At 37.7% G+C, this 17,865-nt stretch overlaps 2 protein-coding genes across 2 annotated transcripts in view; one reads left to right on the top strand and one right to left on the bottom strand.

The window, feature by feature from the left end:
• SCFD2 (sec1 family domain containing 2) overlaps window positions 1-17,865 on the top strand; it is a 378,548-nt gene that overhangs the window by 88,695 nt on the left and 271,988 nt on the right. The gene's annotated exons all lie outside the window — the stretch shown is intronic.
• LOC131409620 (small ribosomal subunit protein eS24) lies at window positions 12,745-13,266 on the bottom strand. The gene has a single exon (XM_058547094.1). The coding sequence runs from the start codon at window positions 13,252-13,254 to the stop codon at window positions 12,862-12,864; it is 393 nt and encodes a 130-aa protein (XP_058403077.1). The 5' UTR covers window positions 13,255-13,266; the 3' UTR covers window positions 12,745-12,861.

Genomic DNA, 17,865 nt, shown 5'->3' with positions numbered 1-17,865 from the left:
AGCCCTGAGCTAACATCCGATGACAATCCTCCTCTTTTTGTTTTTTTGCTGAGGAAGATTGACCCTGGGCTAACATCCATGCCCATCTTCCTCTACTTTATATGGGATGCCACCACAGCATGGCTTGACAAGCAGTGCGTCGGTGCGTGCCTGGGATCCGAAGCTGCGAACCCCAGGCTGCCACAGCAGAGCAAGCACACTTAACTGCTTGTGCCACCGGCCGGGTCCATGGATCTCCCCTTCTTGAGTGTGCCTGTGTGCGTGCCTGCACGCACGTGCATACATTCACACACACACACACACACACGCACTTCTTCCATGCATAGCGGGCCTAAATAAAGAAAACTAGAGCTGAAGCAACTTTAATTCTGACAAATAGGGAACCTTGGGGCTTTAGCAATTGCTAGTCCCTCTTATTAGACTTTTAATTAGTCCCGTTTATTAGTTCTTTTCCCAACTCTTCTCATGGCTGGTGCAGATCAAAACTTAAATGCCATCTCTTTAGGGAAGCCTTCCCTGAGTAGCTTTCTGCATCACTTTGTTTTATATTTGCTTCTCATTTGCTGACATTATTTTGTTTTCATATTCATTGTGTCTCTCTGCTAGCTTATGAGATAAGTGAGGCTGGGGACTTTGTTGACCTTATTCATGAGTATGTCCCAGAACGTAGAATCTTCATATTCACGCTTACAATAACAGGCTTAACTGCCTGCCCAAGGGAATTTGAGAAATTTGTTATAAACATGGAGTTTACTTGCCACAGATTGGCGCCTGCAATAAATGGATAAATATTTGAGTGGGTTGCCACAGTCAAAAGGGACATCTTGTTATGGCCTTTAGGGCAGAGGCTTCTTAATGTTCTCACCACCTGGTCTTACTTTTTTACATAGCACGTGGCCACCCAAAATAATGACTGTGCTTCTCAGTTACCCTTGCAGCTAGATGTGACCAGGTTCTGGCAAATGAGACATGAATAGAAATGATGTGGGCGACTTTCAGGCTATGTACTAAAAGGGTAGGTACGTGCCTCTCCTTTTCCCGTTTCTGTGTGCTGATATGCAGCCAGGATGGCAAGAGCGGGAGTGGCCGACTTGAATTATGAGAGGAAACTGTGTTGAAGATGTCTGAACAGAAAGATGGAAGAACCATGGTTGGTTCACTGAAGATGGTGTAAACACCATGCCAGCCCTGGACCACCTGGTCTTCATGTGAGTGAGAAATACATTCCTATTTTGTTTAAGCCATTGTAATTTTGAGTCTTTGTGATAGCATCCAACTATTCTAATTAATATGATCATCTTTTACTTCAATTTTCATCACAGAAGTTTGTGCTGTGAGCCTTGTAATTCTGATCATTATGATCTCATGGGGAAGTAATCAAACTGATGAGTTGTCTTGATGCTTGTGCTCTTAAACATCACTAGATTATGGGATATTTGGAAATAGTGTATGAGATTTAACTTATTTTAATGGACGCTACACTATTAAAGTTTTAAATTTTTCCAAAGAAATTTATGGAAAAGAAGTCCCAGATTAAGGACATTTGGAATGAAGAGACCTGAGTAGCCTAATGTTTTGGTCCTTCAGGGGCTCATGTGATTAGGATCTTTTGTTAATACAAAAGACCTCTACCCTCTTTTTCCCCCACAATTCAGAACACCTGGGGAGACACTGTCTCATCTGTAGATAGAATAATCTTTACTAGTTCTCAGAAATATAAATTATCTATTCATTACTTTCTCTCTTCTCCAAGGAAGCCTCTGCCCTTTAGTTCTTTGCCAAGAGAGGTGTCACTTCCAAATGGAGGGAAAAAGCTGTAAAGCGTTTTCCAAAAGAAAGTATTCTATTCCATTCCGTGTAAGAATGATCTATTGACCACATACTGCCTGCTAGAAGGTGAAGTTGTAAAACCAAAACATATATGTTCCTTGGATGTACATACAGTTAATTTTGTAATGTGAATTAGATATCAGTACATTAGCACCATTTGTGCCATTTTCAGGGATACAGAGGAAGTAGGATTTTCTAGGCTGGTCTGGGTACCTAAGTACTGCATTTATGGTATTGCCTCAGTAAGAAAAATGAGTCCTAGATTCTCATCCAATTTATAAATACATTTATAAAAAACAAATTTGTAAATAAATTTCTTTAACTGCTGATTCAGACTTGAGAGTCCTCGTCTATAGCAGAGGTTGGGCAAGTTATGAATTTGACTGTGGTTCTACGGCTGGTAAGTGTCAGAGCCAGGTTAAAACCCAGATCTGTCTGATATTGAAGCCATGCTCGTCATTACTGTGTATTGCTGGAATATTTGTCCTGGGGCAAGGCATCAAAATGACTCTTGGCCGCTTTCTTCTCATACTCCGCTCATACCTGTTCTCAGGCATTAGAATAAACAAGTTTTCTAAACACAATAGGGTTTACGTAACCCATTATTTAAGTGTTCAATTTAAATGCCTTTAATTTGGTAACTTCATCTGTGAGTACTGAGATAATTAAAATGCAACATTTCCCTCTAATTTGTTTTTTCCTTGATACATCTGTAATTTTGGCATCCAGGTTAGATTTTCATCTTGAGTTTTACTCCTCAGCGAGCCTTTTATTAAAACGTTATGAGACTTAACACGTTTCTTCATAAGGGTATATTGTCTCAATTTCACTTTTCTCCTGCAGAGTATATTATTTTAATATTGTTCTTCTTCTCTATCACATTAAGTTTTTGTATTTTTGAATAATAAAAGAGAGAGACAAATGAAAAATAGAAAAAAGTACCCATGAACTTCTTATTCTTTGCCCAGGGAGGGCACATTGCCAAATTTTAGAGTTACATGAATTTGTGCCAAGCGTCTGATTAGAAAGTGAGAGTCGAATATGTATGCTAAGTAAACTATTGCTTTTAAACTGGGCTTGCCTTAGAAGCAATGATATCATGTGTTATTCCAGCTGGAAGCCAGAGTTAGTAATCAGGCAAAGTAAGTTCAAGGCTAACAATTTTGGTTCTAGCATTTTGTGGGCCTACCAAAAAAGGTTCAAATACAGACTTTATGCCAGTGGCCAAAGGCACATCTGGTTGGATCTTCATTTTGTGAGAAACAAGAAGGGTACAACCATTCTGGTTTGCTTGACCAAAAGGGAAATAATAATGGTTTATGCTTCCCTGCAATGACTGAGTCTTCTGTCCTGAGCCACTCCTTCTAGGCGTGTGTACTATGCTGGCTATCCCAATGGCTGCTGGGTTTCTTCTTTTCTTTTTTAAGCATCTGATTTCCTAAGAATGGAAGGAAATAACACTGTTTAATTATGTTTTGTTTTTTTTAATGTTAGTCAGCCTTGGAGAAATCAAGTCTTGCTTATGCCCATTTACAGGAGTCTTGTGTATAACTTAATGGCAGATCTCTTTGAAGGACGGAAGCCTATGCCTAGGCCAACCGAATATCTAGAAGACCTCACCACTTCACTTCTGACTTAAGGATTCCAAGGGTGCTAGAGGTTAACTTGACGTTAATGGGTGCCTGAGACTAGACAGTAGGCTTGGGCCTGGGTGTGTATTTCTCCTTCATTTTCTATTTTTTACCACTCTCAATGGCCCAGATAGGATGAATTATTTATTGAGGGTTTTTTTTTGGCCAGAGGCTACTAATCCTAAAAAGTAGGAGAAATATTTGTTCGGGATCTCAACCTTCTTTCTGGCAGGGGACACTGTGAAGATTTGGCCCAGCCTGGTTTACCTGAGCACCTTGACTGAATGTCTGTGCCTTGGTATCCCCCTTTACTTCTGAGTTACATTCTTTACTTCTGAGTGAAGGGATTCAGAGCAGAGTAGAATAGTGCTGAATGGAAGCTGATCAGTCTGTCTGTCTCTTTTTCCCCAGAATGTATTGGTGCTTGAAGTGGTGAAGTCAAATGATCCAAATTGCCTAAAGAGAGATTTTTTAGGAGGAGCATTGTCTGTGGCCCTCCTCTGCACTCGCTTTCCTCTGTGTTTTCCAGCAGGGGAAGTACTAGCTTATAACTTGCAGGATAGTGTTGCAGTGTCATTTTACAAATATTATGGAAACACTTCTTCTAGAGTAATTTACGTCATTTCATATTTATGCAGAAAAAAAATCCACAGCTGGGCAATTACATGTTGGTTGTACCATATGTTTTAACAAGAGTCTTCTCAAACACGCTATGCAGGAACACTCAAATTTTTTTTAATCTCCTAAATTTTGAGTTCTTAAAAATGTAGCAGGTGAGCAAAACAGAAATGCCAAAAAGCCTGTTCAGAGGAAAATGTGTATTAAAAATTGATAGATTACCACCCTGCCACATGGAGCTATTTCTGTTATTATCCACTTGTGTGATTTAAAAAAAAATTCTTTATTGTGGTTTGACAACAAAGTACAAAAGATTCTTTTTCGTACTTAGTCCATGTAGAGTTGGTATAGTCTTTTTTTTTTAGTGAGTTGTTTTGTTTAGTATTGCTGTTTTTTTGATATATTAGTTAAGTGTTTGAAGTTTGTTTTCCTTGCAACAGTTTGGATTCATGATTTTTAAATAGGAAAAAATGAGGAAATGAAATTGGAAAAATTTGAGTTTAGAATTCCTGGTTATTAACACTCACTGATACCCATACTTGTTAAATCTGTATTGTTTAACTTTAGTTTGGGTAGGAAAACATTATAAAATATAAGAACATTAAAAAATTTATACATGTAGAGTATATCAAGGTGTTTTGGGAATAGAAAGAAGATAAGTACATGAAACTTTACTATATGTAATATTTTTAGTTAATTTATTTTTATTTATTTTTTTATTTTTTTGGTGAGGAAGTTTGGCCCTGAGCTAATATCTGTTGCCATTCTTCTTTTTGCTCCAGGAAGATTGTCCCTGAGCTAACATCTGTGCCAATCTTCTTCTACTTTGTATATGGGAGGCTGCCACAGCATGGCTTGATAAGCAGTGTGTAGGTCTGTGCCCAGGGTCAAAACTCATGAACCCCAGGCTGCGGAAGCAGAGCGTGCGAACTTAACCACTACACCACTGGGCTGGCCCCAGTTAATTAATTTTTTTAGGTGACATTTGTTTGATGGATTTTTCTCTTACTCCTGTAGAGATTTTTTTTTAAGATCATAATCTGAATGAGAAAAAGAAAAGAAAAAGGTATTTTAGCAGTAGTCCCATAAATATAACTCTTTAAAGGAAAGCTGCCTATTTAAATATGATAAATACAGTAAACAAGGCATATGTCATCAGCACTCTTTTCTCTACTGACCAGAATAGTTCCTAATGGCACCCACCTGATTTAAATTCTCCTTACGAATAATTCATATACTGATTGGGAAAAGAACTAATTCAGTGTGTTTCTGTTTAGCATGACAAAAGAATAGAGTTTAAGAAAAAAGGAAAATATAGAGTAAAGTTTAGAAGCAAAGACATTTCGCTTTCATAGGAGTACTGATGAAATGACCTCCAAATGGAGATGATTTCTTATGTAGCCAGAACATAACATCCATCCATCCAACCAACAAATATTTATTGAGCACCTGTTAGACAACAGACACTGTTCTTTATCACTGAGGCTGCATTAGTAAACAAGAAAAATAAGGTCTCTGCTATTGTGGAGCTTACATTATGTAGTGTGTAGAGACAAACAATAAACAGTTAAATGATAAAGACTGCAGTTAGCACAAGTTTTGAGCATCTCTTGGGTATGAAGCACTCTCTTAGATATTAAGAAGTGTTTAAAAAAAACTAGTTTTCAGTTGATAAAGGATATACATCTTAACACATGAATGGTTTCTTTTTCAGTATGCCATGGCCCCTTGTACGTGTGTCCATAGTAATACATATCATTTATAGCATGGCTTATGGTTATTTGTGTCCATCTCCCTCTGCCGCAGCTACACTAATACTGACAGACTGGCATCTTATAACCTATTTATCCATGCTTCCCTTTCACTTGGGATATGCCTGACATAAAAGAAGCACACAGTACATATTCGTTCAAGGTAATTTTATGGCTGAAGCAACAAAAGATGAAAGAGTTTAAGTGACTACATATGGTCAGATGGAATATATATTTTTTTATGCACATGTGAAACAATCAGGGATCATAGGTAAATCTGCTTTAAGAACACTAATTTGACCTAAGATTTCCCTTTTTGTTGCAAAAGGTCATGGAGGAGAAGGGTGCAGCTGATCATGTCTATAACTTGGTTTAATCTTGGCAAATCTACTTGTCAAAAACTTGTCAAAAACTCTTATCATCTCTCTTTTGCCAAACCACTCTCACTTTCACCTTTTACTCTGTGAAATCATTCTGAAATGTGTACAAGATGTTTGTACTGAAGTTATAAGATAATTGATCCTCACTACCACCTCATTCACCACCACTGAGCTCTTGCTAAGTGCCAGGAACCAGGCTTAAGTGCTTTACATACATTGTATTATTCAACCCTTAAATTCTAGGAACTGTTTTACAGATGAGGAAACAGATGCTTAAAGAAATATATGCCTAAGGTTACATATAAGTGTCGGAGCCTGGATTCTATCCTGGCTCTACCTGACCCCAAAATGTACTTTCAACAATTGTACTACACTGCCCCGAAAGGTTTATTTGAAAATATAGGTTAAATACATGTCACTGTCAAGCTACATATCTAGTATAGGAAGTGCCACTCTGCCTATTTATGAGAAAGTCATCTGCACATCAATTTACCAGAAAATGTCAATGAAGTCAGCCTCATGATTTTGGATTTTTTACAGAAGTGAGTCTTTGTTTTTGCTTTGTGAATGAACAATACACTTTGGAATTTTTTCAAGGAGCAAGCCCCTCTAGTACATCTAATTCATTTTATTTGCCACTTTTCAACCATACATTATGAATGATGAATAATGCATATAGGAATAGAGAGTTTAAGGCTCCCTGGTGTGAGCCCCAAAGGCTGGATGTTCTAGTACAGTGAGGTTTGATCCAAACAACAAAATATGGTTTTTGAGTTCTGGCAAAGACTTTGTATTATTTGCAGTTATTTCAGAAATCTCAGCCATGTTTGTATGTACCAACCATAGATTCTCATTGTTGGGAAGTACTTTAGCAGTCATCACTGTAAGAATCTCCTCTATGACAAATCCTCTCTATAGACAGCTTACATAGGTCTATTTAAGACCTAGATTTTGGGCTTGGCCCTGTGGCATAGTGGTAAAGTTTGGTGCTTTCTGCTTCCATGGCCCGGGTTCATGGGTTCAGATCCTTGGCGCAGACCTCGACCACTCGTCAGCATGTTGAGGTGACGACCCACATACAAAGTAGAGGAAAATTGGCATAGATGTGAGCTCAGGGCGAATCTTCTTCAGAAAAAAAAGACCTAGATTTCTTTCTAAGCATCATGCATACAGACAAATTTTATTGTTTGCTTTGAGGGGAAACATAATCAAGGCAATGGACTATTTGCTTTTTTTTTTTAACCTCTTTATTTAAAAATTTATATTATTGTCCCTCATATACAATGCTCTTCTCTCAAACTGTACTTAATTTTGTCATCTTTCCATGGTTGAAATTACAATTGTAGTTTTATACAAAATTATTGATTGGTGATAGAAAAGATGTTTACTATTGAAGGACAGAGGGTGCTCAACAGAAAGGACTGAAGAGATGCTCGCAGAGGTCACCCATACCATCCATTCTGGCAGCTGCATGCTCCATATTCTTCCTCAGGAAGACAAAATAGTAAAAAGACATGAGAAGATCCAGGTCGCTCTTAACAGCTACAACATATACCTCCATGGAGGCTTCCTTTTTTCGATTGGAGGTAAATAACCCACAGAAAAATGTAGTCACCTGACAAATGTACATGAGCGTTAAAAATAATTTAGTTAGTGATAAAGAGGTTTTTGTAGGTTGGTTGGTTTCTGGTGGTAGAGGTGACTGTTTTAATGAGACACTTAGCCACAGTGATCGTAATATGCAAATCTGATTATTTCATTGTCTTCCGTGTCTTTGCACATGCTGTTTTTTTTTCACTGGATTACTTTCTCCACCTATCCAGAATGCCTTCCCTCATCCTTCAAGTCCAAAAGCTGCCTTTCCTGGGTGCTTCCCATTGTCTTGTACTGATTGCCCTGTCTTTTTATTACCTGCTTTATTTGTATCTTGTCAGTTCTCTGAAGGTAGGGATCCCATAAGTCTTGTTTACTGCTGTTTTTCCACCTGGCACCTTGTAGGTGGTCAGGAAAAATTTCCTCTCAACTTATGAGTTGAACACAATGTCAATCAGAATTCCAGTGAATGATTTTTTTCATGAAATGTATTTTTTTTAGAAATGTATTACTTTTTGTACATTTGTAAGAACTCTTTATATATTAAGTTCCTAACCTTGAAGTAGATAATTTGCATAAAGTACTTAACATAGTGTCTGGCATAAATAGAGCCCTCTATAAATGTCTGCTGCCATCAGTATTAGCTTTCTTTCTTTCTCGTTAGAATAGAAGTGCATGATTTGTGGGTTTATCTGCAGTGGCTCATTTAAAAAGGCATTAAAAAAGACTTAATTTTGCTTGTGCAAGCCAAAGAAGATTTCATGAGCAGTTGATACTTAAACTGTATTTTGCAGGATGAAAGGGAATTTACCAGTTAGGGAAGGGTGGGAAAGGCCTTCAAAGTAGTGGAGCTGTTTATTCAAAGACACAGAATTCTGACAGTGCATGGCATGCTGCAGGATCTTTTAGCATGGCAGGGTTCAGATATAAGATGCACCTTTGTGGAGAAAGGGCTGAGGCTTGGGGAGAAAGGGTTAAATTCAAGAGATAGTCCAGAAACAGAAAGTACAGGTCTTAGTGACCCATTAGCTCTAACAGTTCCTTGAGAGTTATAGCAAATAAGATTTATCTGTTCACTAGTTAAAGCAATCTTACTATCTGTTCCTGATTCAGTTTTCTTTAACTTCAACATGAATTGTATATGAAAAGGACAGCACTCAGACCAAGTAATAAACTACACATGGATAAATTTCCTTTCAAACCAAAAGAATAAAGAGTTGGAGAAAATGACTGGCCAAGCTGTATTTCTAGGTTTAAAAATAAAATGATTTATATATATATATTTTTTTTTCTTTTTTCAGAAAGTCAACAGAACCAAACATTTGTCCATCATCTCAGAGTGGTTGCTTCTGCCTGTTGGGCTTATTAGCTTCATTCTTATTGTTCCAGGGCTCTCATGTTCATGTGCTGTATGGCCTCCACATCTGGTGACCAGTCCATGCTCTTTTGGGGGGAAAAAACAAGAATTTCCTTTGAGGTACTACATAAATACATTTCTGTAGAATCTGCTACTGCCCATGTCTACAAATATCTGGGTTCCAAATTAAATGCATAAAGCTGAAATTATATTACTTTTCAAAGATAACAGTAATTAAATAAGACACAATACAAATTAGGGCTTTAAATTTTTTGGCACCAGTTCTTTTCTTCCAGCATGTTGCTTGCGATGATATCCCTTTGATGTTTTGACATATCTCTGAAATCATAATTAAATATGGTAACCAGAACTAGTACTGGCTTATTGTACTGGGCAAGTCATTCAGAGTCAATATTATAGGGGGAAAAATGCTATTTGGAAAAAGCTCTTCTAATTTTAATAAACGTAATTTGTGTTGAAGTTCCAAGTCTTTTTTTCTCCAGAACTGTCATTGAAGTAGTTATCTCCATAAGTTATTAAACCAAATAAGTGAACTTTTCAAATAAAAAAGTAAGTTCAAGATATTAGCAAATGTTTATCACTTAATATTTTTAAAATTTAACATAGACAGGTATCCACAGTCCCATGGATAAAAATGACAATTAAGCTTTTTGGCAACCACTTATATTGGTATGCCCTGCAGTCATTTAAAAATAGTTTCTCCCATCAAAGCTTCGAGAAGAATGTTAGAGCACATACATGTGCAATACTGTGTTGGTGACACAATCAGGATTCTGTGTTTCAACACCAAGGTTTTTATTCTCTTCTTAACTTATTGAGTCATTGTTGCTTCTCTCACTGTTTTAGAACATGATTAAAATTTGTACCGTTTTTCCTGCGTTAAAGAAAAAAAGTGAGGAAAAAGGGAAAGACCTAATCCAGATAAGATGGTTGTATAGGAACAAATTTCCAAAGTGTTAACTGATGTTGTGAAAAGCTGTTTTAGTAATAAGCCTAATGGGAAAACAACGTGGTCAGGAAATTCGGTGATCCTGAAATTTGACTCTTTCAAAGTAATGTCAGGTATCAGGAACAAAGGGATATAATGAACAGAATCAGTCCCATGTGTTCCTAAACATGGTTTGTTTGTTTTGTTTCTCTAATGCCTGAGTTGTAGCCTCCCAACCCTTGTAGCGTTGATGGTGTTCAAGAACTGGAAATGTTGCCAGCTCCAGTAGGGCTGCCGGGTTTTCCCTATTTCTCATCTCCTTATCACTATCTTCCAGCAATTTTAATCTTGCTCTACTTTCCTCTAACTTGTCTCCTGCTGATGCCATTTTAATCTTAATCTTTCTTTTCCAGTACAATAGTCTTGATTTGAAGTTCATATGACTAATAAGGTAAAAACCAAGCAAGCAATTGATGCAATCATGTTCTAAAAACTATATCCAAAATCTGGACAATATCCATTAGATGGGAATTCGTATCACAAATCACCATTGGAGGAGGAGTTAGAGTTAGGGAGGCATAGACATTCTAAACTGTGGTAGTATTGTCAAGAATAGATAGTTACTAGCAAAGGCTTTTTAATTCATAAGATTTAGATTGAGTGGGCTTTTAGTTTAATTTTACAGTTTTTATTACGAGGCAAGATCTTGGCGAAATGAAGAATTCACAGGGTAATTTAGTCTCAGTAGACAAAGACTCTGGTGAATGGGAGTCAGGAGACCTGCTTTTCAATCTTTATATCCTTTGCCTCTTTGTTTTTCTTCATCAATCAAATAGGGATGTTGTTTCCTTCTCTCTTTTCCTTGAGGAGATTCTGTAATGATCAATATTACCTTACTCTCAAGTCTCCAAGGAGAATTGCTTGATTTTTCTAAACCTCTTTTTCCTCATTTGTGCGACTGGGGTGGCTATTGGGTGGTTCTGGGCATTATGAATAATGTATACACTGCATTAGGCACAATGCCTGCTAGGTCATGGGTACTCAAAAGATAGATTTGGCCATTGCAGTTACTACTGTTACTCCTGCTGCTACTCTGCTGCTGTTACTGGTACTACCATTACCTCATTTGCCAGTATTTTATCAACTAAAATAAACATCATGATTATGATTAAAGTAAGCATCATGATATAGCTGAGATTCGTTTCTACCACTTCCTGCATGGGAAATTTTGTTTTGCTTTATTGAAGGGAAAGAGAAGATAACATTTCAAATACCCCTGCATGTAATTTAAATTAGGGTTGCAAATTTTTTATTTCAGTAAGGCATATTTATTTTCTTAGAGAGATTTCCCTTCCCCTAGACCCTCAACAGTAGAATCAATCAGAACTGGATGGATTCCTTTGGGACTCCTGTTATATTTGTGAAGCCTTGCAATTGACCTCTGAATCATCAAAGATATTGAGTTATAGTTAGTAAGGTGTTATGATTAACTGCTTTATTGTATCTAACGCTGTAAAATTGTTCATGTGGTCTTTGAATAGCTCAATATCTGACCACATTTCATATAAGAATATTCTTTGCATTTCTGATAAGTTGTTAGAATATGTTAACACATAGATACACAGAAAATACTCAATTATTTATTTCAACAAATATTGAGTGCCTGCTATATGACTAATAGTCATGTTCCATGTAGTAGTGCTAGAGCCGTGAATATTACAGTCTGTTCCCTGATAAATCTTACATTCTAATTGAGGAAACAGACAGTAAACAAACAAACATATAAGCAAAGATGTAAAGCATGTATGATAATGAGCTTATAAACTGATCAGGTTGTCTATAGCATCTGTTCTAGTAATCGATGCCCTGGCTGTACTGGCTCTTAAATAATTTGAGTATCACTGTTGGTGATAAGTACTATGATGAAAAATAAATCTGAGTCATGGGAATAATAAGCAGTAGGGGTGGGGGAAGCTATCATATACCACGTGGTCAGGGTTGGACATTTCTGAAGAAGTGACATTTGAGTGGAGACCTGAATGAAGAGAGGGAGTGAGCAGTGAGGCCATCTGGGGAGAGAGTGTTCTAGGCAGAGGCAGCAGGAAGGGCAAAAACCTTGAGGCAGATTGGAGACCACTGCTGGGGTGTGAGTGTCCGATCGGGGGGGATAAGCTCAGAGAGGTGTGGTGAGGAGGGTGAGGGGGCAGATTTTGAGGGCTTGTAGGTGCTGGTAGTAGTGGTGGTGGTAGTAACCATTATTATTATCATTTGGTATTTTGATCGTAGCATGTCTTAAAATAATGTGAAGCATTGCAAAAAAATATGGCATTCGTTGAATGAATGGAAAAATTTTAAGAACTGTTTGAATCAGAATTCTGCTGGTGCTCTTATATGCTGTGTTATTTGCTTGTACATCTTAATTCTTGAATTTTCTTTTAGGTTGAACTGGCATGAAGTTTTTGTGTATGGACTCTTAAGAGTTGTGACAAAAGAGCATTTTTACAGGACCTGAGTGAAAGCGGGTAGACTTTGGAGGTTCCACTCACTCTGGTTTTAATTTCAGCCCCCTCTTTGTATCAGAAGTCAGGTCTCTGAAGAGAAATGAACTAAGTCAGAGATTTTTTTTCTTATTCTATTCTTTTTTTTTTTTTAGAAGTTCTTAGTTTATTAATCCTCTCATGAAAAATCTCCACAATTACCACAGATAAAGTCACTGCAGAATCTTTACTCCTTCTGTTGTCCAATCTCCAGCTCACTTTTTGCCAGCACCGACATTGGCCTTCGCAGTTCCCCTGACTTTCTTCATTCTGTTCTTGCGTTCCTTTCGCTGTTTTCTTGAGGTCTTTTTCTTCTCATACAGGCCATGTCTTGCAAGTCTGTGTTTGGGTTCATTTTTCTTTGCATAATCCAAGGAATCATAAATCATGCCAAAGCCAGTTGTCTTCCCACCACCAAAATGGGTTCTGAATCCAAATACAAAGATGACATCTGGTGTGGTCTTGTACATTTTGGCTAGTTTTTCCCGAATTTCTGTCTTAGGTACTGTTGCCTTCCCAGGGTGAAGGACATCGATAACCATTTGTTTCCGCTGAAGTAGTCGGTTGGTCATGAACTTCCTGGTCTGGATAGTTACTGTGTCGTTCATGATTGTGGTGGATCCTCTCTTATTCTATTCTAAAGAAGGTTTTGGAGTTTTTATTTTGGCACTGTGCATCTCCAAGAGGAATTTTTTTCCTATACATCTGCAGCAATAAAACATAAAAGGATAGTGATCTTGAATTCTATCTTTACTTATCATCTCTTTATGTTTATGCTAGACACATTTATATCTAAAATCTTATATGCAATTGGGTTGTCTTTAGATAATAAACTTTGTAAAAAGGTAGTGCTTTTCACACTAAGCCTACTAAATAATTCTAGTATGATCATTATTGCTAGAAAGTATTTGTGTGTACCATATGTATTTACCTACACTTCATTTATCATTGTTACATAAGTGTTTCAATATTTTAACGATTGGAACAGCCATACTGATACATACAGGCTGAATCTTTTCCTTGACCCACTGTCTACCTGCATCTAGTGTAGAATTTTTTAAAAAATCAACTATATTTACTAACAAGATAGAAAAAGTAGAATGTGCCGGTTAAAAAAATTATTGATGTAATCCTTGCAAATGAGTTAAGGTTCACTTGTGAAGCAGAATTTGAATGGTTCAATTGGTTTCCTTTTAAAAACTGCCATCATTTCAAGAGAACAAATGATCCCATGTAGCAATGGTATAAAAATAACTACTCTAAAACTCCATGTTTAGAATGAACAGTTCTCCTGTACCTTAATTAATATTAGTCATTTGTCCATAATTCCTTATCTTCTTCCCTTCTCCCTCCCCCCAACACACACACACACACACACACACACACACTCTCTCTCTCACTCACCATCTCCTTACTTTATTGTGCTTTATTCTCTGTTCATGCACAAATAGTTTTTTGCTTTCTTTGATTTGGATACTGTCTCCAGCCTGTCCTGGACTGTGTTGTTGATTTGGGAAGTGAGATGGGCGAATACTTGCTGACCAGGTAATTGCTTTCATAGTGGTTGTGTCAGCTTGGGTGCACTGAATACACCAATTTAAACATGCTTCCCACATTTCATATTGTTTTGACTCTTGCAAGTCCTGGTGCTTTTTAAGCTGTGATATGTGGTTAACTTTACCAACTTTGGAGAAGGAAAGGAGCATTTGGTTTTGAGGGGAGGAGAATGTTTTCCAGCAATGAATTCTATTAAGTTCCGGAATATTTTTCCCAGCAGAAGGAACAGAGGTGCCAGGCCTGAGTAATTTAAAATTCAGCTGGAGGAAATTTAACCTGGGGGTGTACCACTCGTCCAATATTATAAGGCAACTGAAGAAGGGAAGGAAAAGTGAAGATGAAGTGGTAAAATAGAAAGTAGAAAATAGTCTCATTAAGCCTAAAATTCAGATTCCTTCATCGGCATTTTTGACCTTTCAGTATGTAGTTTTAAACCAGTGCACCTCAAATTTTTTGGTCATGGGACCCCTTTGCATTCTTGAACATTATTATGGACTCCAAAGAGCTTTTGTTTGTATTGATATTAACCATCTTAGAGATTAAAACTGAGAAATTAAAAAAAAACATTAATTCATTAAAGATAACAATAATAGGGCTGGCCTCGTGGCTTAGCGGTTAAGTGCGCGAGCTCCGCTACTGGCGGCCTGGGTTCAGGTCCTGGGCGCGCACGGACGCACATACAGCAACTAGAAGGATGTGCAACTATGACATAGAACTATCTGCTGGGACTTTGGGGAAAAAAAAAAAAAGGAGGAGGATTGGCAATAGATGTTAACTCAGAGCCAGTCTTCCTCAGCAAAAAGAAGATTAGCATGGATGTTAGCTCAGGGCTGATCTTCCTCACACACACACAAAAAATGATAACAATAATAAATCCATTGTGTGGTAATATAAATAATACACTTTTTATGAAAAAGAACTATATTTTTCAAAACAGAAATATTTAGTGAGAAGAGTGTCATTGTTTTACATTTTGCAAATCTCTTTAAAATGTCTGGCTTAATAGAAGACAGCTGGATTCTTCTATCTGCTTCTGCATTCAATCTGTTGTCATATCATACATTATATAGCTTCTGGAAAACTTCACTTAGGCTCCTGAGAGAATGAGATTGAAAAAAGGCAAATAATGTCTTACTATTATTATGAAAATAATTTTGACCTTGTGGACCCCCTGAAAAGGTTCCCTAGGGTCCCCTGACCACAGTTTGAGAACTATTGGCCTAAACAAATCTTTCCAGTCACACTTTTGTGTCAACCCACCCCCATGCAGCCTCTTAGTATCAACACTTCAGCCCATTCATCTCCCTACCCCCACCCACCCGTTCTCCTAGCTGCCCACAGTTTAGAAACTAGAATCTTAACTATTAGAGTCAAGTAGACTCTCCTAGTACAGATGTCCATCATGGAAGGGCTCAACTCGATATATTATGAAAATACCAAAAGAGTTAATTGAGAATGAGTAAACCCACTTTTTGACATTAAAACTATAATTGAAGACTTATTCATGGTGATAAGGGTCAGAAGATGATTGATTAATTAAAAAAGCTGTTCAGAGGCTGGCCCGGTGGCATAGTGGTTAAGTTCGCACACTCCACTTTGGCGGCCTGGGGTTCGCAGTTTCGGATCCCAGGCGCGGACCTTTGCACTGCTTATCAATCCATGCTGTGACAGTTGTCCCACATATAAAGTAGAGGAAGATGGGCATGGATGTTAGCCCAGAGCCAATCTTCCTCAGCAAAAAGAGGAGGATTGGCAACAGATGTTAGCTCAGGGCCAATCTTCCTCACCAAGAAAAAAAAAAGGCAGTTCAAAAGAGAAAATCATAAAAAAGTTTTTTTTTATTTATAATAAACATCAACATTTTTTTACTTATAATATGTAAAGTATATCCATTCATTCACCAATCTTTTGCTGTAGAGCCAGGTCTTTTCTTTGAGTAAGGGTTTGCTGATTGGCATTCCCCAGCCTCTTTTTTGTATAAGCTATACTCAAAATGCATCACTTACTATTTCCAATTTTGTATTTTTTAAAAATGGAGTCATATCTTAAAGTCACTTGCAAAACAATATAAGAGCTCTATGAACACTAATGTGTCGCTCCTTTATAGTGTAGTTTCTTGAGGACAGAGACCGTGTCTTGTCATCTTTTTCCTAGTCTTAACACAGTGTCTGACAATAGTAGATATTCCCTGAAAGCTTATTAGTTGAGCACATAGTGAGGGCGTGCATCCATGAATGAATGAAGCAGAGGCCGTATAGTGAAATTATGTTCATTATAAAATATTTCTGACCCCACTATTAGCAATATAGGAAGGAACAATTAAGTGGACATTCTTATATTCTGAGAGGAACTGACCATTAGTTTTATGCCTCCACTGTATCTTTAAAGAGAGTCACCACGTTTTCCCACCTCAGCTTCCAGTTCTCAAAGAGTACATTGGGCACAGATATTAACCAAAGTCTGACTGTTATTTGAAGTTGCTGGCTGCCACCTCCTCGTCTAGAGTATCTTCTTATCTACCTTGATCGAGGGCATGGTAGGATGCATTAAGCGCTAAGCTGTTGGATTGTTCCTACTATGTTAGTATCTGTATAGACTTTGACCTTGGGCAGGGAGAGCAGGAAGGCAATGTATTTCTGGGTGTACATCCCCTGTTGTCGTGCAGCCTCCGTAGGATGACCAACTCACACCAGTGTGCCTGGGACTTGCCCTGTTTTAGCACTGAACGTACTGAGTCTTGAGATCTCCCTCAGGCCCAGGCAAACTGAGATGGTTGGCCACCCTAACCTCCACCCTAAATCTGTGCCCAGGAGTAGGGAATTCAAAGTAAGGTTTGTTGGAAATCCAAATATTGGATCCATTACTATCGCCAATTTGAATTGCCTCAATAGAACACATTTTATAGTAACCTCCTTCCAATAGTCCTTTAGTTGCCTAAGGCAGGCAGACTCCCAAAGGGCCAGGCTTCTGGGGCTTAGTCTATTCCACTGAAATCTTTTTTTGCCAAAGATCACAGGAACGTTACCCACTCAATTTGTCATTTAACTTGAGATATGTTTTTGATAAGATAATTTATAAAATGTTTCCAGTTTTTCCTGTGTTTCATTCTGAAAATGTGTATCTTTCCGTTTCTTTGGAATTGTGTTCAGGTGGATATGGCTTTGATTGGGAATTGAGGCCACTGCCATAGCCCTGGCAGCCGTGGTGCAGCGTGGAACATGCAGCTGGGAGTTAGAGACTGGGTTTGCCCACCGGCTCTGCCACAAACCCAGCTTTGGGGACCTTGGATAGGTGACCTAGCTTTGCTGAGCCGTGCTTCCTTTTCTGTAAGGAAAAGGGAGAAATGGGGTGATTATAATAGCAATGTCACAGGATTGTTCTGATTATTAAGAGAAATAACTTGCAGAAATTTGTATGACATATACCAAATTATTCAATAAATGTTTGTAGAACTGTTGTTGATATGTCTACAGTACCCACTTGTTACTTTACTGATAGTTTATTGTTTCCAATGTTAAGTTTTAATTTTAGTACATAATATATGTAAAAAGGGATCATTTCTTGATATAACTACTTAACATTTTCTAATGTTGACTTTTCAAACTACTCAGCCACGTTTTTGTTGGTCCATGATCCAGATACTTCTGTTATTTGTTTGACCT

Source organism: Diceros bicornis, chromosome 8 (assembly GCF_020826845.1).
Source record: "Diceros bicornis minor isolate mBicDic1 chromosome 8, mDicBic1.mat.cur, whole genome shotgun sequence".
In the NCBI taxonomy this organism is placed as follows: domain Eukaryota; kingdom Metazoa; phylum Chordata; class Mammalia; order Perissodactyla; family Rhinocerotidae; genus Diceros; species Diceros bicornis.
The sequence above is the reverse complement of the archived record's forward strand: the minus strand, read 5'-3'. Positions and strand labels throughout refer to the sequence as shown.